Source organism: Oncorhynchus nerka, linkage group LG10, assembly GCF_034236695.1.
Source record: "Oncorhynchus nerka isolate Pitt River linkage group LG10, Oner_Uvic_2.0, whole genome shotgun sequence".
Classification (NCBI taxonomy): domain Eukaryota; kingdom Metazoa; phylum Chordata; class Actinopteri; order Salmoniformes; family Salmonidae; genus Oncorhynchus; species Oncorhynchus nerka.
Window position 1 is genome coordinate 20,737,808 of NC_088405.1, and position 22,185 is coordinate 20,759,992.

At 45.5% G+C, this 22,185-nt stretch overlaps 1 protein-coding gene across 1 annotated transcript in view; it reads left to right on the forward strand.

Moving 5' to 3' along the window:
- Positions 1-9,934: 9,934 nt before the first annotated feature.
- Positions 9,935-22,185, forward strand: part of LOC115124804 (sodium/calcium exchanger 1-like) — a 224,915-nt gene continuing 212,664 nt past the window's right edge. Inside the window, exons 1-2 of the mRNA XM_065023112.1 lie at positions 9,935-10,241; positions 12,295-14,162. Coding sequence (XP_064879184.1) covers positions 12,331-14,162 — 1,832 coding nt within the window. The 5' untranslated portion in view covers positions 9,935-10,241; positions 12,295-12,330. The remainder of the gene's footprint in view (positions 10,242-12,294; positions 14,163-22,185) is intronic.

The following is a 22,185-nucleotide window of genomic DNA, read 5'->3' on the forward strand; positions in this document are numbered from 1 at the left end:
CCGGCCAAAACCTAACTCTGACGATGCTGGGCCAATTGTGCGCCGCCCTACGGGACTCCCAATCACGGCCGGTTCTGATACAGCCTGGAATCAAACAGGTGCCTGTAGTGACACCTCTAGCCCCCGAATCAACAACGCAGCCACTGCCAGCTAGCCTACTTCAGCAGTACTGTATCATTTTTAATCATTTTAGTCAATAAGATTCTTGCTACGTAAGCTCAACTTTCTGAACATTCGAGACGTGTAGTCCACTTGTCATTCGAATCTCCTTTGCATTAGCGTAGCCTCTTCTGTAGCCTGTCAACTATGTGTCTGTCTATCCCTGTTCTCTCCTCTCTGCACAGACCATACAAACGCTCCACACCGCGTGGCCGCGGCCACCCTAATCTGGTGGTCCCAGCGCGCACGACCCACGTGGAGTTCCAGGTCTCCGGTAGCCTCTGGAACTGCCGATCTGCGGCCAACAAGGCAGAGTTCATCTCAGCCTATGCCTCCCTCCAGTCCCTCGACTTCTTGGCACTGACGGAAACATGGATCACCACAGATAACACTGCTACTCCTACTGCTCTCTCTTCGTCCGCCCACGTGTTCTCGCACACCCCGAGAGCTTCTGGTCAGCGGGGTGGTGGCACCGGGATCCTCATCTCTCCCAAGTGGTCATTCTCTCTTTCTCCCCTTACCCATCTGTCTATCGCCTCCTTTGAATTCCATGCTGTCACAGTTACCAGCCCTTTCAAGCTTAACATCCTTATCATTTATCGCCCTCCAGGTTCCTCGGAGAGCTCATCAATGAGCTTGATGCCTTGATAAGCTCCTTTCCTGAGGACGGCTCACCTCTCACAGTTCTGGGCGACTTTAACCTCCCCACGTCTACCTTTGACTCATTCCTCTCTGCCTCCTTCTTTCCACTCCTCTCCTCTCTTGACCTCACCCTCTCACCTTCCCCCTACTCACAAGGCAGGCAATACGCTCGACCTCATCTTTACTAGATGCTGTTCTTCCACTAACCTCATTGCAACTCCCCTCCATGTCTCCGACCACTACCTTGTATCCTTTTCCCTCTCGCTCTCATCCAACACTTCCCACACTGCCCCTACTCGGATGGTATCGCGCCGTCCCAACCTTCGCTCTCTCTCCCCGCTACTCTCTCCTCTTCCATCCTATCATCTCTTCCCTCTGCTCAAACCTTCTCCAACCTATCTCCTGATTCTGCCTCCTCAACCCTCCTCTCCTCCCTTTCTGCATCCTTTGACTCTCTATGTCCCCTATCCTCCAGGCCGGCTCGGTCCTCCCCTCCCGCTCCGTGGCTCGACGACTCATTGCGAGCTCACAGAACAGGGCTCCGGGCAGCCGAGCGGAAATGGAGGAAAACTCGCCTCCCTGCGGACCTGGCATCCTTTCACTCCCTCCTCTCTACATTTTCCTCTTCTGTCGCTGCTGCTAAAGCCACTTTCTACCACTCTAAATTCCAAGCATCTGCCTCTAACCCTAGGAAGCTCTTTGCCACCTTCTCCTCCCTCCTGAATCCCCCCTCCTCCCTCTCTGCAGATGACTTCGTCAACCATTTTGAAAAGAAGGTCGACGACATCCGATCCTCGTTTGCTAAGTCAAACGACACCGCTGGTTCTGCTCACACTGCCCTACCCTGTGCTCTGACCTCTTTCTCCCCTCTCTCTCCAGATGAAATCTCGCGTCTTGTGACGGCCGGCCGCCCAACAACCTGCCCGCTTGACCCTATCCCCTCCTCTCTTCTCCAGACCATTTCCGGAGACCTTCTCCCTTACCTCACCTCGCTCATCAACTCATCCCTGACCGCTGGCTACGTCCCTTCCGTCTTCAAGAGAGCGAGAGTTGCACCCCTTCTGAAAAAACCTACACTCGATCCCTCCGATGTCAACAACTACAGACCAGTATCCCTTCTTTCTTTTCTCTCCAAAACCCTTGAACGTGCCGTCCTTGGCCAGCTCTCCCGCTATCTCTCTCAGAATGACCTTCTTGATCCAAATCAGTCAGGTTTCAAGACTAGTCATTCAACTGAGATTGCTCTTCTCTGTATCACGGAGGCGCTCCGCACTGCTAAAGCTAACTCTCTCTCCTCTGCTCTCATCCTTCTAGACCTATCGGCTGCCTTCGATACTGTGAACCATCAGATCCTCCTCTCCACCCTCTCCGAGTTGGGCATCTCCGGCGCGGCCCACGCCTGGATTGCGTCCTACCTGACAGGTCGCTCCTACCAGGTGGCGTGGCGAGAATCCGTCTCCTCACCACGTGCTCTCACCACTGGTGTCCCCCAGGGCTCTGTTCTAGGCCCTCTCCTATTCTCGCTATACACCAAGTCACTTGGCTCTGTCATAACCTCACATGGTCTCTCCTATCATTGCTATGCAGACGACACACAATTAATCTTCTCCTCTCCCCCTTCTGATGACCAGGTGGCGAATCGCATCTCTGCATGTCTGGCAGACATATCAGTGTGGATGACGGATCACCACCTCAAGCTGAACCTCGGCAAGACGGAGCTGCTCTTCCTCCCGGGGAAGGACTGCCCGTTCCATGATCTCGCCATCACGGTTGACAACTCCACTGTGTCCTCCTCCCAGAGCGCTAAGAACCTTGGCGTGATCCTGGACAACACCCTGTCGTTCTCAACTAACATCAAGGCGGTGGCCCGTTCCTGTAGGTTCATGCTCTACAACATCCGCAGAGTACGACCCTGCCTCACACAGGAAGCGGCGCAGGTCCTAATCCAGGCACTTGTCATCTCCCGTCTGGATTACTGCAACTCGCTGTTGGCTGGGCTCCCTGCCTGTGCCATTAAACCCCTACAACTCATCCAGAACGCCGCAGCCCGTCTGGTGTTCAACCTTCCCAAGTTCTCTCACGTCACCCCGCTCCTCCTCTCTCCACTGGCTTCCAGTTGAAGCTCGCATCCGCTACAAGACCATGGTGCTTGCCTATGGAGCTGTGAGGGGAACGGCACCTCAGTACCTCCAGGCTCTGATCAGGCCCTACACCCAAACAAGGGCACTGCGTTCATCCACCTCTGGCCTGCTCGCCTCCCTACCACTGAGGAAGTACAGTTCCCGCTCAGCCCAGTCAAAACTGTTCGCTGCTCTGGCCCCCCAATGGTGGAACAAACTCCCTCACGACGCCAGGACAGCGGAGTCAATCACCACCTTCCGGAGACACCTGAAACCCCACCTCTTTAAGGAATACCTAGGATAGGATAAAGTAATCCTTCTCACCCCCCCCCCCCCCTTAAAAGATTTAGATGCACTATTGTAAAGTGGCTGCTCCACTGGATGTCATAAGGTGAATGCACCAATTTGTAAGTCGCTCTGGATAAGAGCGTCTGCTAAATGACTTAAATATAATGTAAATGTAAGATGCAGTGCCTTAGACCGCTGCGCCACTAGGGTGTGTGTGTGTGTGTGTGTGTGTGTGTGTGGGGGGGGGGTTATATACAGTAATATACGTGCTCTCCACAGTTATGATAAATCGCTCTATTTAGCGAAAGTCATCCACATTTTTCACACTGACACATTAAATGTCACTCAGGAGCCACCCACTGGGGAGCCAAGCCCACCTAATCAGATTGAGCAAAAAACAATAATAATGTAAATAATAATAATCATATATACGTTTATATACATATATATACGTATATACATACATAAATACGTAATATATACGTATACGTATACGATGCCAAGGGAACCCAGTCGCCCGCCCACCCCCCATTTTTTAAAATGAACATATATGCTGTCTCTCTGTGTTTCATAAACTTCCTTCAATTCTGTCAGATATCTCCCAAAGGAGATGTGGATGTGGAGTCAGGCGCAGGAGAAAGCAAGTTTCGAAAAGGTTGTTTAATAAACAAGTCCAAAGAACAGGAAAAATAGGACTACAACAGTAGCCTCAAACCACCCAGACACCATCCGGGGAAAAACCCACCTGTTCAACAGAACCCCAAAAACGCAACCCAAAACTAAATGACAGCAAACAAAACAATCCCGCACAAAACCCAGAGGAAATGGCGAGGTTTAAATACCCCCCTAATTACCCAAAAAGAACACAAGTAAAACACAAGACAGACATAACCAAATGAAAAGGAAAAAGGATCGGTGGCAGCTAGTAGACCGGTGATGACGACCGCCGAGCGCCGCCCGAACAGGGAGAGGAAACACCTTCAGTGGAAGTCGTGACAAATTCGAAAGAGGCTGAATGCGTATTACCGGAAAAGGATCAGAGCAAATGAAACAGCACCCCTCTGTCTCAGTATATGTAACCCATCTATCTGATGTTGTCTGGTAAAAAAGAGAATGGTATTTAGTAGCATTGAATGCAAGGGAAGCCAGCGAGCATATGGCCATGGAAGGAGAGTTGTATGGCATTGAAGCTCATCTGGAGGTTAGTTAACACAGTGTCCAAAGAAGGGCCAGAAGTATACAGAATGGTGTTGTCTGTGTAGAGGTGGATGAGAGAATCACCAGCAGCAAGAGCGACATCATTGATGTATACAGTGAAAAGAGTTTCGGCCCGAGAATTGAACCCTGTGACACCCCCATAGAGACTGAGGTCCGTACAACAGGCCCTCTGATTTGACACACTGAACTTTATCTGAGAAGTAGTTGGTGAACCAGGCGAGGCAGTCGTTAGAGAAACTAAGGCTGTTAAGTCTGCCGATAAGAATGTGGTGATTGACAGAGTCAAAAGTCTTGGCCAGGTCGATGAAGACGGCTGCAAAATATTGTCTTTTATCGATGGCGGTTATGATATCGTTTAGGACCTTGAGCGTGGCTGAGGTGCACCAATGACCAGCTCGGAAACCAGATTGCATAGCGGAGAAGGTACGGTGGGATTCGAAATGGTCGGTGATCTGTTTGTTAACTTGGCTTTTGAAGACCTTAGAAAGGCAGGGTAGAATAGATATAGGTCTGTAACAGTTTAGGTCTAGAGTGTCTCCCCCTTTGAAGAGGGAGATGACCGCGGCAGCTTTACAATCTATGGGGATCTCAGACGATACGAAAAAGAGATTGAACAGATTAATAATAGGGGTTGCTTCAATTACGGCGGATAATTTTAGAAAGAGAAGGTCCAGTTTGTCTAGCCCAGCTGATTTGTAGGGGTCCAGATTTTGAAACTCTTTCAGAACATCAGCTATCTGGATTTGGGTGAAAGAGTAATGGAGGAGGTTTGGGCAAGTTGTTGTGGGGGGTGCAGGGCTGTTGACCGGGGTAGTGGTAGTCAGGTGGAAAGCATAGCCAGCCGTAGAAAACTGCTTATTGAAATACTCCATTATCGTGGATTTATTGGTGGTGACAGTGTTTCCTAGCCTCAGTGCAGTGGGCAGCTGGAGGAGGTGCTCTTATTCTCCATGGACTTTAGTGTCCCAGAACTTTTGGGAGTTTGTGCTACAGGATACAAATGTATGTTTGAAAAAGCTAGCCTTTGCTTTCCTTACTGCCTGTGTCTATTGGTTCCTAACTTCCCTAAAACGTTGCATAGCACGGGGGCTATTCGATGCTAGTGCAGAACGCCACAGGATGTTTTTGTGCTGGTCAAGGGCAGTCAGGTCTGGAGTGAACCAAGGGCTATATCTGTTCCTGGTTCTACATTTTTTGAATGGGCCATGCTCATTTAAGATGGTGAGGAAAGTACTTTTAAAGAATATCCAGGCATCCTCTACTGATGGAACGAGGTCAATATCCTTCCAGGATACCCAGGCCAGGTCGATTAGAAAAGCCTGCTCGCTGAAGTGTTTTAGGGAGAATTTGACAGTGATGAGGGGTGGTTGTTTGACTGCAGACCCTGGTTGAAGACAGCAGAGGTGTATTTAGAGAGCATGTTGGTCAGGATGATATCTATGAGGGTGCCCGTGTTTACAGGTTCATTGATAATTTGTGTGAGATTGAGAGAATCTAGTTTAGATTGTAGGACGGCCGGGGTGTTAAGCATGTTCCAGTTTAGGTGACCTAACAGTACGAGCTCTGAATATATATGGGGGGCAATCAATTCACATATGGTGTCCAGGGCACAGCTGGGGGACCGGTGAGAGACTTGTTTTTGGAAAGGTGGCGTTTTAGAAGTAGAAGCTCGAATTGTTTTGGCACAGACCTGGATAGTATGACAGAACTCTGCAGGCTGTCTCTGCAGTAATAGTATAAAATAACAGGCAATCAGCATTTAGCTAAACCGAGTGAGTTCAGCTGTGAATGGTCAAATGTCATTGACAGAAAAAATTTGAATTTGTGGCTTTACTTAATTCTCCATACTGGCCAATGATTATAATGGAGATTCTGATTCAACCATAAATTCATACATTGTGCCCCTGGCCTGAGAGAATGGAAGTTGTATTTAGATGTAGAAGACTAATGTTAACTAGCTAACCCTTCCCATGAATGGAAGTTAGGTTATTGAGCAAACATTATCGTGTACTGTATAGACAATGTTCCCTCTAAGCTGCGTGCATGCACACGTGCGCAGTAGCCCCGAGACTGCTGCACAGCTTCCTCTGGACTGTCCCGCAGAAGAAATACAGTATCAGCCCACTGAGAGAAGCACGACATTGAACTTCACACACCTTGTTCCAGTTAGTTAACACTATCAACGTTTCCATTTACTGTGGCAATTGTGATCGAATCAATTCAATATTAGCCACTTTCAATGCATACCGAAACATACCGAAACAAAACGAGCTATGCAAGACTTGGTATGCAAAACTAACTGTGCAAGAGATGTTGTTGTCGGCAGAACACATTGGAGTAGGATTATATTGCATTGAATAGCATGACTCTACACTGGCCCGTACTCTACACTGACCAGCGCACCATAACCAATCAGAGCTGCAATAGGCCATATATGGATCTGGTGTCCACATCACCAATTAACTATCATGGTCCAAACATACCAAGACAGTCGTGAAGAGGGCACGGCAAAACCTATTCCCCCTCAGGAGACTGAAAAGATTTGGCATGGGTCCCCAGATCCTCAAAAGGTTCTACAGTTGCACCATCGAGAGCATCCTGACCGGTTGCATCACTGCCTGGTATGACAACTGCTCAGCATCTGACCACAGAGGGTAGTGAGAACGGCTCAGTACATCACTGGGGCCAAGCTTTCTGCCATCCAGGACCTATATAATAGGCGGTGTCAGAGGAAAGCCCATAAAATTGTCAGAGATTCCAGTCATCCAAGTTATAGACTGTTTTCTCTGCTACCGCACGGCAAACGGTACCAGAGCACCAAGTCTAGGACCAAAAGGCTCCTCAACAGCTTTTACCAGCTTCTACCAGCTTCTTTTAGACTGCTGAACAATTCATAAAATCGCCACCGGACAATTTGCATTGACCCCCTCCTCCCTTTTGTACACTCACTGTTTGTTTGTTACCTATACATAGTCCCTTCTCCCCCACCTACATGTACAGATTACCTCAACTAGCCTGTACGCCTGCACACTGACTCGGTACCGGCGCCCCCTGTATATGGCCACTTTATTGTTATTCTTATTGTGTTACTTTTATTAGTACTTTTTGTTTTAGTCTACTTGGTAAACATTTTATTCTTCTTGAACTGCATTGTTGGTTAAGGGCTTGTAGTAAGTAAGCATTTCACCATAAAGTACACTTGTTGTATTTGGTGCATGTGACAAATAAAATATGATCTCATTTGATTTGAAGGACATGTGGATAAACAGGTTGATGTCAAGCCATGCATTTTATTTTTCAAAAGTCTTGTGGAATGTCGGCCTACATTGAACAGCACACATTGGCTGCTACTGTTGGCTGAATGTTAGAACAGCTATTTCCATGTTAAAATGTTATGGGATAAATTTTCTCCATTGTTTTTGATGATGGCTGTCATCTATCCCCCCCTAAGGGCAAAACATGTAGAATTGAAGGAAATGTATTAATTTTGAAGGAATTGGAGGAAATTAATTAATTAATTTTCTTCTCCGCCGATGGCAAAATGTGTAGAATTGTAACTAGATTACTTTAAAACAGCAACCTATTCTCTACACCCCATGGCAAAATGTGTAGAATTGTAACTAGATTACTTTAAAACAGCAACCTATTCTCTACACCCCATGGCAAAATGTGTAGAACTGTAACTAGATTACTTTAAAACAGCAACCTATTCTCTACACCCCATGGCAAAATGTGTAGAACGGTAACTAGATTACTTTAAAACAGCAACCTATTCTCTACACCCCATGGCAAAATGTGTAGAACTGTAACTAGATTACTTTAAAACAGTAACCTATTCTCTACACCCCATGGAAAAATGTGTAGAATTGTAACTAGATTACTTTAAAACAGCAACCTATTCTCTACACCCCATGGCAAAATGTGTAGAATTGTAACTAGATTACTTTAAAACAGCAACCTATTCTCTACACCCCATGGCAAAATGTGTAGAACTGTAACTAGATTACTTTAAAACAGCAACCTATTCTCTACACCCCATGGAAAAATGTGTAGAATTGTAACTAGATTACTTTAAAACAGCAACCTATTCTCTACACCCCATGGCAAAATGTGTAGAATTGTAACTAGATTACTTTAAAACAGCAACCTATTCTCTACACCCCATGGCAAAATGTGTAGAATTGTAACTAGATTACTTTAAAACAGCAACCTATTCTCTACACCCCATGGCAAAATGTGTAGAATTGTAACTAGATTACTTTAAAACAGCAACCTATTCTCTACACCCCATGGCAAAATGTGTAGAATTGTAACTAGATTACTTTAAAACAGCAACCTATTCTCTAAACCCCATGGCAAAATGTGTAGAACTGTAACTAGATTACTTTAAAACAGCAACCTATTCTCTACACCCCATGGAAAAATGTGTAGAATTGTAACTAGATTACTTTAAAACAGCAACCTATTCTCTACACCCCATGGAAAAATGTGTAGAATTGTAACTAGATTACTTTAAAACAGCAACCTATTCTCTACACCCCATGGCAAAATGTGTAGAATTGTAACTAGATTACTTTAAAACAGCAACCTATTCTCTACACCCCATGGCAAAATGTGTAGAATTGTAACTAGATTACTTTAAAACAGCAACCTATTCTCTACACCCCATGGCAAAATGTGTAGAACTGCTCAAAATTAACTCTCAAATGTAAAAATATCTCTGCTGTCAAGAGGGGGGTTACTAAAATGTTTTGCTTGCAATGTGGTGGAGGGGTGTATATGGGTATACAGACCCCTGAGCAACTGCAGCCCCTCATGATGAGTTCAGATGTTTTGTGACCCCCACCCCCATTAATGTTACCAGCTACTCCTTCAAATATCGGCAGTCTGACAGGTGATAATAGGCAGAAACAGAGAGCAAAGTTACAGCCTGGTCTCATAAACTAGAGACGCCAACATAGTACATGTACATCTGGGACAATCAAATTAGTATGATTTGTTACGTTTGGTATGGTTACATAAGACAGAAGGTTACTTGAGGAAAAAAAGAACCGACCATGACAAGACTGACCCCATCTCAAAGCAACCCTCATTATTCAAAAAATAAGGGAAATCATACGTAGCATGATGTAGTACATTGTACTGCAATTACCAAGTTTATTGAAATGTAGGCCTAATTACAATGTATATAACGTTACCCCAAGTATTTAAAGTGGAGCAATGGGAGGGTCTTGGTGTTGATAGGCGGGTTGGCAGCGGGCCGCATTTTTAGAGTCGTTTCCCTTTGCTCTTTCTGAAATCGATGTGGATAGAATAATCCCCGAGCGGTAGAGCTTTGGGAAAAAGTGTATTCCGGGAGTTTGTCCGTCTCTACAGAAGCAGCCCGCGTTCTAAACGCACTTTGGACTCGGTCTCTGTGCATGGAGCTCTGTGGCTGTCCACACATAGAATAGGATAGGAAAGAGGTTGAGTGAGAGAAGGCGAGTGAGAGAGAGAGGGGGGGGGGGAATAATCAGGAAGAACTCTCAGCGCACCTTTTAGCTCTCCGATATGCAGATTTGCTGATAAAACATCAGTTATCTGTTCATCTCATACAGGTCGTGGAAAACTGCGAGTGCATGGGAATCTTTAACTCGTTTTTTCTTCACCGGGGTATCTCGCCTTGATTTCGTATAAAACCCAGCACGAATGCGAGCTGTAATACCAGGCTACTGACGGCTCTAGCGGCTCCTTATTGGCATTTTCACGTCTAGGCTACTACAACTACTATTGCTGACTTCTGCCTGTGGATTTTACCGTTATATATTGTGAAAGGTATGATTCTGCTTATATTGTTATCATTAACATATAACAAATTGTGTATTTTTCTGGCACAATCTAGTTACAGCAAGTTTAGTCCACTCGATAGAGCTGTGAGATACAGTGTGGCCGCATGTTTTAGCTATCCTAAATTCTGTACAGGTTATTATATGTTATACGGATCTACTGGGATTAGTCGACCATTCTGTCTGAGATTAAAATGGTAAAGCCTTGGAGATTTATATTGAGTCTATTTTAGCTTTTGAGAATGTCTCAATATGTTGGAATTGGGTTTCATTCTTGCGCTTCATTGCTTGCCTTCCTGCCACAGCAAGACCTGGTCGTTTGCCCATGTTTCCAAATATGCACTTGGAAGTTGTGTACAACGTGCCTAAACCCGTATAAATTGATCCATCTCGGCAATAGAATGCCTAGGCTATCATACACGCGGTATATTTGCGCTACTCCGGAGTTATTCATTGCGCCAAAAGCATTCACGTAGCCCTATGCGGGTTATTTGTGCAGGTTGTGCCGTCACATTGGATTTCCAATATGCGGATTCCAACTATGGATTAGGGAATTGGAGGTTTATATTGAATGAGCATGTTCTGTAAACCTAGTCAACTATGGATTAGGGAATTGGAGGTTTATATTGAATGAGCATGTTCTGTAAACCTAGTCAACTATGGATTAGGGAATTGGAGGTTTATATTGAATGAGCATGTTCTGTAAACCTAGTCAACTATGGATTAGGGAATTGGAGGTTTATATTGAATGAGCATGTTCTGTAAACCTAGTCAACTATGGATTAGGGAATTGGAGGTTTATATTGAATGAGCATGTTCTGTAAACCTAGTCATTAATACATCAACTGATGACACCGTCGAAAACAATAGAAATCACACAACAGTCCATACAAGTAACCTTCCTATAGTAAATCTGTCTAGAATTGTATGCTTCCAAACTGGTAAGGATGCTCTAAAGGCGACACCAAATTGTATAGGCTACTGCCGTGACCATGCCTCCAACATTTCTTTCTATAATTAGCATAGTTTACTAGACTGATATACCAAACCTACATTATTAGTTATCATAAGTAGCCTGCTGTTTTATTGATTTCTTATTCAAGTTCATTTTATTATAAACTGATATTAAACAATTAATCGCTATAATTCCAATATAATTCACCACAATTTTCCCTGGGAAAATATGGTATACATTTAAGTGCTATGGTCAATTAGTCCAATATAATCTCTCCTAGATGTTTGCGCGTCTGCTTCCTTTCTGACTACATTGAAGGTGAGTAGTCCAGCACGGTTAGTGTCGCTTCCCTCCGGATTCACTGGATGCGGTATCTCGGCGCATAGCAGGCTATACACGCTCAAGGTCTCCTCTCTTCCCTCTTATTTCAAAGGTCGGGGAACCGTCCCTACACTATACTAGTCTTAAACGTATACATGCTTTATCTCCTGCTCTAAGGAGAATGAATAACTTGATATTGTCACCTATTGCTGGTGATTATAGAGCCTTGTAAAATATTCTGGATGCGTAATGTTCACCACAGTACCAACTACCAAGCATATGAAATATGTGAACATTTATTATCCCTGCAGACAATCAGTTCAAATGTATCTTCTGCTACCTCCTTTCCATCCAATCAAGTGCCAAACCCTATGGTACTATTATAGGCATTGCAGCCACTCACCAGGAGTATAATTGATATGAAATGTTTATTTAATTAAAACAATTTATTGAAACTTTTTTTAATGACGGCCTACACCGGCCAAACCCGGATGATGCTGGGCTAATTGTGCGCCACCCTATGGGACTCCCAATCACAGCTGGTTGTGATACAGCCTGGAATTGAACCAGGGTGTCTGTAGTGATGCCTCTAGTACTGAGATGCAGTGCCTTAGACCGCTGCGCCACTCGGGAGCCCCATGGTTATATTATATTATAATTCATGTGAATTACTACATATTGTTATTATGCTATTATTACAGTGAGAGCAAGTTGTGTTACATTTCCAGTAATTCCAACCCTGTAATCACCCCACCCCCCCTTGCAGGTTTAGGAAGCAGAGGAAGCTCACCACTCCAGAATCATGGGACACTTTCAGCTCTCCCCCATGCTCTCCCTTGGCCTTCGGCTTGTGGTTGTCGTAGGAATCATGTTTCTCAAATTCCAACATGTGATGGCTATGTCCTCGGACGTGGACTTGGATCAGTTTGTGTCTCCAACTGCCAGCGGCAACGTTACTGTGTGCACCACAGCAGGCACAGCATGTGAAAAAGGGGTGATTCTGCCTATCTGGGAACCTCAGAATCCCTCGTTCGGGGACAAAGTGGCACGGGCGACAGTCTATTTCGTGGCCCTGGTGTACATGTTCCTTGGAGTGTCCATCATCGCTGACCGTTTCATGGCGTCCATCGAGGTCATCACCTCTCAGGAGAAAGAGATCACCATCAAGAGACCCAACGGAGAGACCACCACCACCACCGTGCGGATCTGGAATGAGACAGTGTCCAATCTCACGCTCATGGCCCTGGGTTCGAGTGCCCCTGAGATCCTACTGTCCGTCATTGAGGTTTGCGGCCACGGTTTTGATGCAGGAACCTTGGGTCCAAGCACCATCGTGGGCAGCGCCGCCTTCAACATGTTTGTCATCATCGGCATCTGTGTGTGGGTGGTGCCCGACGGGGAGGTCCGTAAGGTCAAGCACCTGCGCGTCTTCTTCGTCACAGCCACCTGGAGCATCTTCGCCTACATCTGGCTCTACCTGATCCTGGCTGTCATCTCCCCCGGCATAGTGCAGGTATGGGAGGGCCTGCTCACCCTCTTCTTCTTCCCCATCTGCGTGTTGTTCGCCTGGGTCGCTGACCGACGCCTCCTCTTCTACAAGTACGTCTACAAGCGCTACCGTACCGGCAAGCAGCGAGGCATGATCATTGAAACCGAGGGTGACCGCCCGCTCCCATCCAAAGTCGACATTGAGATGGACGGAAAGATGCTCAACTCTCACGCGGTAGACTTCCTGGACGGGCCTCTGGGGCTGGACCTGAACGTGAAGGACCTGGATGAGGAGGAGACCCGGCGCGACATGGCCAAGATCCTCAAGGAGCTGAAGCAGAAGCACCCAGACAAGGAGATGGAGCAGCTGATTGAACTGGCCAACTACCAGGTGTTGAGTTCGCAGCAGAAGAGCAGGGCCTTCTACCGCTGCCAGGCCACCAGGCTCATGACCGGCGCTGGGAACATCCTGAAGAAGCATGCGGCCGACCAGGCCCGCAAGGCCGTCAGCTTGCACGAGGTTCGCTCTGATGTGGCAGATAACGACCCCATTTCCAAGATATACTTTGACCCCGGCTCCTACCAGTGCCTGGAGAACTGCGGCACAGTGGCAGTTAACGTGCTGCGGCGAGGCGGTGACCTGACCAAGACAGTGTCGGTGGAGTTCCGTACGGAGGATGGATCAGCCAACGCGGGCTCGGACTACGAGTTCACCGAGGGGGTGGTGGTGTTCAAGCCCGGCGAGACCCAGAAGGAGATCCGTGTGGGCATCATTGATGATGACATCTTTGAGGAGGATGAGAACTTCCTGATCCACTTGAGCAACGTCAAAGTGCTGCTGGCAGAGGGAGAGGAGGTAGAGAACCCAGAGACCAATCACGTGGAGGCAGTGGCCTGTCTCGGCCTGCCTGCCACGGCAACCGTGACCATCTTTGACGACGACCACGCCGGCATCTTCACGTTCGAGGAGCCGGTGGCACACGTGAGTGAGAGTGTGGGCACCATGGAGGTGAAGGTTCTGCGTACGTCAGGGGCACGTGGGGTCGTCATGGTGCCCTACAAGACTGTGGAGGGCACGGCACGTGGAGGAGGAGAGGATTTCGAAGATACCCACGGGGTCCTGGAGTTTCAGAACGATGAAATCTTGTAAGTTCTTAAGTTATTCTAAAATATTTATTCATTTTATATGTGGGGGCTGACATTACACTGCTTATTAGTGTGCTATTATGTTTTTTTGGCCATGAACATTTTACATTTGAATGAATATTTTCAGACAAATTTCTCAAAAAGTGAGTAGGCTATTGAAATATGTTGTGTAATGTATAAATCTGAAGCCACCAATGCAGTTTATTGTCAGTCTCTCTAGTTATGCATGTGTAGTCTATGCTGATGCTGGGTTTTGTTTGTCTGTGAATGCATGTATTGATGATGATGAGGATGGATGCTGAGTGTGTTTGTGTCATGTCGTGGTCGTGGTGCAGCGGACTGCTTGTGTGCCATGAGGAGCCGTCATCAACTCCCTTTGTTTCCACTCTCCTCTCTGCTTCTTCTTTCATTCATTCATTCCTTTATTCATTCACTCATTTACTTATTGATTTATTTATCGAATGTGTGATTTCTGCTGAGTTCTCAGCATCTGTGTTTCAATCACTCTCAGGTTTATCCATGTTGGATTGCTCCTCGTTAATTTCAGGGGCATGACCAGCCTGAACTCTATAAGCTTTGACCATTGTTGATGTATCGTGAACTAATTTCTGTTGTTATTTTGTTTCTGTATTGCCACTGATGTGGTTTCTGTACTGCATCTCAGATAACTGTGTGGATTGGATCTGGCATGTCTTACAGATATGCCACTACAGGTATACTGTATCTCATTTAATATTCGAGAGGGTTCGTAGAAATGTCAGAGACTTGGCATTCAGGGTTGAATGATCGGGTTAGGCTATATGCCTGTATTCACAGTTCTGAAAAGTGTGTCTCATATGTTTTAAGGTTTGGGCTAGTTAATTCCTTTATAAAAGGACAAGAGCAGCTTGTCTCTGACTCTCTATTCCCCTCTTTCTCTCCCTCTCTCCCCATACTCACCCTATTTGACATGCAGGGGACAAGTGAGACAGATGAATGAAAAGGGCTTGTTTCTAAACAGATTCAAAGCAGATGTTTAGGTTCAACTTTCCGAGGCCCATTGCCGCTTCCATAGCGTAGCTCTCACAGCGCTGCTTAGTGGATTTTAAGAACACTTGTCTAAATGAAATGATGGAGCGTCAGAGGTAAGGTATTCTACAATACAGGAACCAGTAGCTTACAGTCTAGACCAGCAGCAGCTCTGGGAGGAATACACTGTAGAACATCAGTTTTAATTTTATGGACTTTTTGGAATGGAATGCTGTTAGCTGACTGCTCTAATTGTGTAATTGGGTTTTAATATGGAAATATGATATCACATCGTTTGTTTCATTTCCACAAAAATTATACCTGTATCTACATTTTAACTTTTTATTCAATATCTTGCCACAGTATATTTCAGGGTTTGAATTTTATTCTAGCGATGTTTGGAGCAAAGGCTCCAAAGTGGGCAAGGCTCTGAGGGGGCAAGAGTCCGTATCACAGTTTCATCTTCAGACGACAAGAAAGCTAAACCTCCTACCAGAGAACTGGAAATGTGTTAACCACCTCCCAACAAGCCCTTGAACACATCCAGAAAGGGGAGAGGACACTGTAACTGTAGAAAAATGAATTAGGATGCAGACGATCTGAAGTGAAGCGCCCATGGGCTGGGGGCCCGTGGACTGAGGGCTGGGGGGCTGGGGGCCCGTGGACTGAGGGCTGGGGGGCTGGGGGCCCGTGGACTGAGGGCTGGGGGCCCAGTGACAGCCTTTTCTCTAACTCAGCTGCAAGCTCCCTCCACCCTTTGTGTCACAGTCAAACCATTAGAGGAGAAGTTTCAGCTCTCTCCTCTTTCACTTGGGCTTCCCATCAGAAAGCAAAGCGTAATTTGTCTCCAGAATTGGATATGAGGGCCTGAGTAGACTGCTTGAAGAGATGGGTTGGTGGAGCACTGGCTGTGATTGCAGTTTGTTTGACCAGGGGATAGATTGGGCAAATGACTGGAGGGTGCAGGTTGGGCAAATGACTGGAGGGTGGCAGGTTGGGCAAATGACTGGAGGGTGGCAGGTTGGGCAAATGACTGGAGGGTGGCAGGTTGGGCAAATGACTGGAGGGTGGCAGGTTGGGCAAATGACTGGAGGGTGGCAGGTTGGGCAAATGACTGGAGGGTGGCAGGTTGGGCAAATGACTGGAGGGTGGCAGGTTGGGCAAATGACTGGAGGGTGGCAGGTTGGGCAAATGACTGGAGGGTGGCAGGTTGGGAAAATGACTGGAGGGTGGCAGGTTGGGAAAATGACTGGAGGGTGGCAGGTTGGGCAAATGACTGGAGGGTGGCAGGTTGGGCAAATGACTGGAGGGTGGCAGGTTGGGCAAATGACTGGAGGGTGGCAGGTTGGGCAAATGACTGGAGGGTGGCAGGTTGGGCAAATGACTGGAGGGTGGCAGGTTGGGAAAATGACTGGAGGGTGGCAGGTTGGGCAAATGACTGGAGGGTGGCAGGTTGGGCAAATGACTGGAGGGTGGCAGGTTGGGCAAATGACTGGAGGGTGGCAGGTTGGGCAAATGACTGGAGGGTGGCAGGTTGGGCAAATGACTGGAGGGTGGCAGGTTGGGAAAATGACTGGAGGGTGGCAGGTTGGGCAAATGACTGGAGGGTGGCAGGTTGGGAAAATGACTGGAAGGTGGCAGGTTGGGCAAATGACTGGAGGGTGGCAGGTTGGGAAAATGACTGGAGGATGGACAGAAATAGCGAGATAGGGAGAATCATTGTGATTTAAAATTGTTCAACTCATTGATCTTGATGTGCTAACAGATACCTGAGGTTAACTTTCACTCTGAACTTCGCCCGGAAAGGAAAATTAAAAGACAAGTCACTTATCGAGTAGTGAGTTAGCCAAAACTGCCAAAACCGACATCCAAACCAAAGCTCTTAACTTCCTTCATGTTTCCTTATCACTTAATACGCTTACATTTCTTACAAACATTTAACAGACATTAAAAACCCCACCTAATAAGCTGTTACTGTTACTCAAAAACAAACACCGTGAATCATATTCCACCAGTATGGAGCTCCACTTACATCCCATTCCACCCCTCCAGTCCACAGCCCAGAAACACGAGCACGGCATAAAGAGCCAGGTCTCAGAGGTTGCACTAACAGGAGCTGGATAGAGATCCTTATTAACAGAGATATTTCAGTAGTCTCCACACCGTGCTGTTCCACTTCTTCCCTCCATCTCTCCTGTGCGAGTGCTTGTCATGTCAGAGGCGCCGTCCCCCTAAAGTTTTAGTATTTAGTCAGTAATAAGGCTTTTGTGTGGTTTTTCGGTTCGTGTTGCAGCCTCTCCTCTCTCCTCTGACAGGCCTGTTGTATGGGAAACAGATTCAGTTAATTAGCATGGCTAATCAACAGAGAGCCATTTGGGAGATTTTCTGTCTGTCTGTTTTAGGGTTATGCCGGTGGCAGTGGTATCCTGTGTACATTATACCTCTAATTGTGTACATTATACCTCTAGTTGTGTACATTATACCTCTAAATGTGTACATTTTACCTCTAATTGTGGGCATTATACCTCTAGTTGTGTACATTTGACCTCTAATTGTGGACATTATACCTCTAGTTGTGTACATTTGACCTCTAATTGTGGGCATTATACCTCTAGTTGTGTACATTTGACCTCTAATTGTGGACATTATACCTCTAAATGTGTACATTTGACCTCTAATTGTGGACATTATACCTCTAAATGTGTACATTTGACCTCTAATTGTGGACATTATACCTCTAAATGTGTACATTTGACCTCTAATTGTGGACATTATACCTCTAATTGTGTACATTATACCTCTAATTGTGTACATTTTACCTCTAATTGTGGACATTTGACCTCTAATTGTGTACATTATTCCTCTAATTGTGGACATTATACCTCTAGTTGTGTACATTATTCCTCTAATTGTGGACATTATACCTCTAGTTGTGTACATTATACCTCTAATTGTGGACATTATACCTCTAGTTGTGTAAATTTTATCTTTAATTGTGTACATTATACCTCTAATTGTGTACATTATACCTCTAATTGTGCACAATGTACCTCAAGTTGTGTACATTTGAGCTATGTGTACATTATACCTCTAAAGGTGTACATTATACCTCCAGTTGTGTACATTTTACCTCTAATTGTGTACATTATACCTCTAATTGTGGACATTATACCTCTAGTTTCAGGAGTGTGATTGTACAGTATGTGTGTATTCATGGGACTGACTTCATGGCTTTGTGGTCACCCTGGGCTGTTTACATGCAACATTGCTGCTGTCACCCTGCTAGATGTTTTATTTTATTAAGGTCCCCATTAGCCAACGGCCACGACGACAGCTAGTCTTACTGGGGTCCGACACATAACGAAAATACATGACAAAATACTTTACAATTTATATGAATTTAAAGAGGCGTTGTGCCGTGAGGTGTTGTTTTATCTGTTTTTTTAAACCAGGTTTGCTGTTCACTTGCGCAATATGAGATGGAAGGGAGTTCCATGCCATCATGACTTGTTCTGGACCTGGGGACTGTGAAAAGACCCCTGGTCGCGTGCCTGGTGGGGTAAATGTGTGTGTCAGTGCTGTGTGTCAGTTGACTAAGCAAACAATTTGGAATTTCCAACACATTAATGTTTTTTATAAAAACAAGAAGTGATGCAGTCAGTCTCTCCTCAACTCTTAGCCAAGAGAGACTGGTATGCATAGTATTGATATTAGCCCTCTGATTACAGTGGCGTCTCACTGTAAGACGTGCCGTTCTGTTCTGGGCCAGCTGCAGCTTAACTAGGTCCTTCTTTGCAGCACTGGACCATATGACTGGAAAATAATCAAGATAAGACAAAACTAGAGCCTGCAGGATTTTCTTTGTGGAGTGTGGTGTCAAAAAAGCAGAGCATCTCTTTATCACGCACCGACCTCTCTCCATCTTTAAAACCATGGAATCTATATGTTTTGACCATGACAGTTTACAATACAATGTCACATCAAGTAATTTAGTCTCCTCAACTTGTTCTACAGCCACACCATTCATTACCAAACTTTGTCAAACTTTCTCAACCTCCACCATGTTTCCTTCCATACTGAGTGAACTTGGAGGACAGAGATGTGGTTTTTTGCTTTGTCATTTTGTCCTGGTTTTTTGGTGGTGCAGTGAGGCAGCACAGCCAGGTCAGTAGAAGAGAGAAGATTAAGAGGGTCAGTCATTTGACAGAGAGAGAGAGAGAGAGAGGGGTAGAGAGAAGGAGAGAGAGAGGGAGAGAGAGAGAGAATGTGGAGAAGGAGGAGAAATGAGATCTGAGAATCTGAGAAAAAGGGAGAGGGGGAGATAGAGGGGAGATCGACAGAGACATAGAGAGAGACAGATACAGGGGAGATAGACCGAGACATAGAGAGAGACAGATAAAGGGGAGATAGACAGAGACATAGAGAGAGACAGATAAAGGGGATATAGACAGAGACATAGAGAGAGACAGATACAGGGGAGATAGACAGAGACATAGAGAGACAGATAAAGGGGAGATAGACAGAGACATAGAGAGAGACAGATACAGGGGAGATAGACAGAGACATAGAGAGAGACAGATAAAGGGGAGATAGACAGAGACATAGAGAGAGACAGATAAAGGGGAGATAGACAGAGACATAGAGAGAGACAGATAAAGGGGAGATAGACAGAGACAGAGAGAGAGACAGATACAGGGGAGATAGACAGAGACATAGAGAGAGACAGATAAAGGGGAGATAGACAGAGACATAGAGAGAGACAGATAAAGGGGAGATAGACAGAGACATAGAGAGAGACAGATAAAGGGGAGATAGACAGAGACATAGAGAGAGACAGATAAAGGGGAGATAGACAGAGACATAGAGAGAGACAGATAAAGGGGAGATAGACAGAGACATAGAGAGAGACAGATAAAGGGGAGATAGACAGAGACATAGAGAGAGACAGATAAAGGGGAGATAGACAGAGACATAGAGAGAGACAGATACAGGGGAGATAGACAGATACATAGAGAGAGACAGATAAAGAGAGTAAAAGAGAAATAGACTGAGTTAGTAAGTAGACTAGACTAGAGGCTGAAAGCTGAAACAAAGCAGTTGGCATGGATATCAGGCAGGTCTTTGTAGAGGATTAGTGGCTGTTTGGGGTATTTTCACTGAGCTGCCAGTGGACAGATTAGAATAACTTGGAGTCTTCTGAGACCTGCTGCACCTTTTCCACTGCTCCCATCTCAGACTGCTGACACAGCACAGTCACTCTAATGACATGGTTGATGCAACGGCTACACACACACACACATACACAGCCAGGCATACAAATATCCTCTATCTCTTTTGCATTTCTCTCTCTCTCTCTCTCCTTCCCCACCTCTCTCCATCCCCACATCTCTCTCTCCCTCCCTCCTCGCTCTCTCTCATACACAATTAACTGTACATACACACTTCTCAATCCAGTTGTCATGTTACGATCAACTACCACTCAAGCGTCAACACATACAGTATGCATACTTATTGGAATATGTGAGCACTTAACATCATAGACATGAATGCACACACACACACACACACACACACACACACACACACACACACACACACACACACACACACACACACACACAAAGTCTAAGTTTTTCCTTTAAGTACTTAAACTTCCAAACTTCAATCCACTTGTCATGTAACCATTATCCCTGAACTGTCATGTTTATTTTTATTTTACCTTTATTTAACTAGGCAAGTCAGTTATTTTCAATGATGGCCTAGGAACAGTGGGTTAAACTGCCTGTTCAGGGGAAGAACAACAGATGTGTACCTTGTCAGCTCAGGGATTTGAACTTGCAACCTTTCGGTTACTATTCCAACACTCTAACCACTAGGCTAATGTAACCATTATCCCTGAACTGTCATGTAACCATTATCCCTGAACTGTCATGTAACCATTATCCCCGAACTGTCATGTAACCATTATCCCTGAACTGTCATGTAACCATTATCCCCGAACTGTCATGTAACCATTATCCCCGAACTGTCATGTAACCATTATCCCTGAACTGTCATATAACCATTATCCCTGAACTGGCATGTAACCATTATCCCGGAACTGTCATGTAACCATTATCCCGGAACTGTCATGTGACCATTATCCCTGAACTGTCATGTAACCATTATCCCGGAACTGTCATGTAACCATTATCCCTGAACTGTCATGTAACCATTATCCCTGAACTGTCATGTAACCATTATCCCTGAACTGTCATGTAACCATTATCCCTGAACTGTCATGTAACCATTATCCCTGAACTGTCATGTAACCATTATCCCTGAACTGGCATGTAACCATTATCCCTGAATGGTCAGTAAGTGGCCTCTTATTCCAAAGTGGAACTTTTAAGTGTTCCTGGATTTTATCCTGCTTTTACCAACTTTTTTTCTGCCTGGATTAAAATGACAAGCTCAGGGGCTCCATCCTGACTCCACTGCTCTCTCTCTCTCCCCTCCTGGGCACTTATCTCCACTAAGGTGGCTCAGAAGTGACACTTTTTACAGTGAGTTGGGATGGGATAAGTCATGACTTCCTGAGAAAGAGAGAAAATAGTTTTGAGTGATTCCTCTAATATTCAGCACACGCCTAGAACACTCCCCTACTGTAGAACTCACCTCGTGGAGACAGTGTGATGAGGATGATGTCTAGTACTGTCTGTCCCATGCACATTCATATTGTCTGTAGATGGAGACCAGACTTCTCCTCTGCTACTGTACTATTTCCAGAGATTATGGACCTTCACAAAATATCTCAGACTAGGAGTGCTGATCTAGGATCAGACCCCCCGGTTTATGTCATCTTATTCTAAAAGGCTAAACAGATCCTATATCAGCTCTCCTACTTTGAGACTCTTTGTGAATAAATGCCCTGGATTGAAGGGTTTTGAAAGGGAGGGGGACACAGATAATATTTGATAAAAATGTTACTTCATTCCCTCACCTTCACAGTTAAGTGGGTTTTATAAATGGTTAT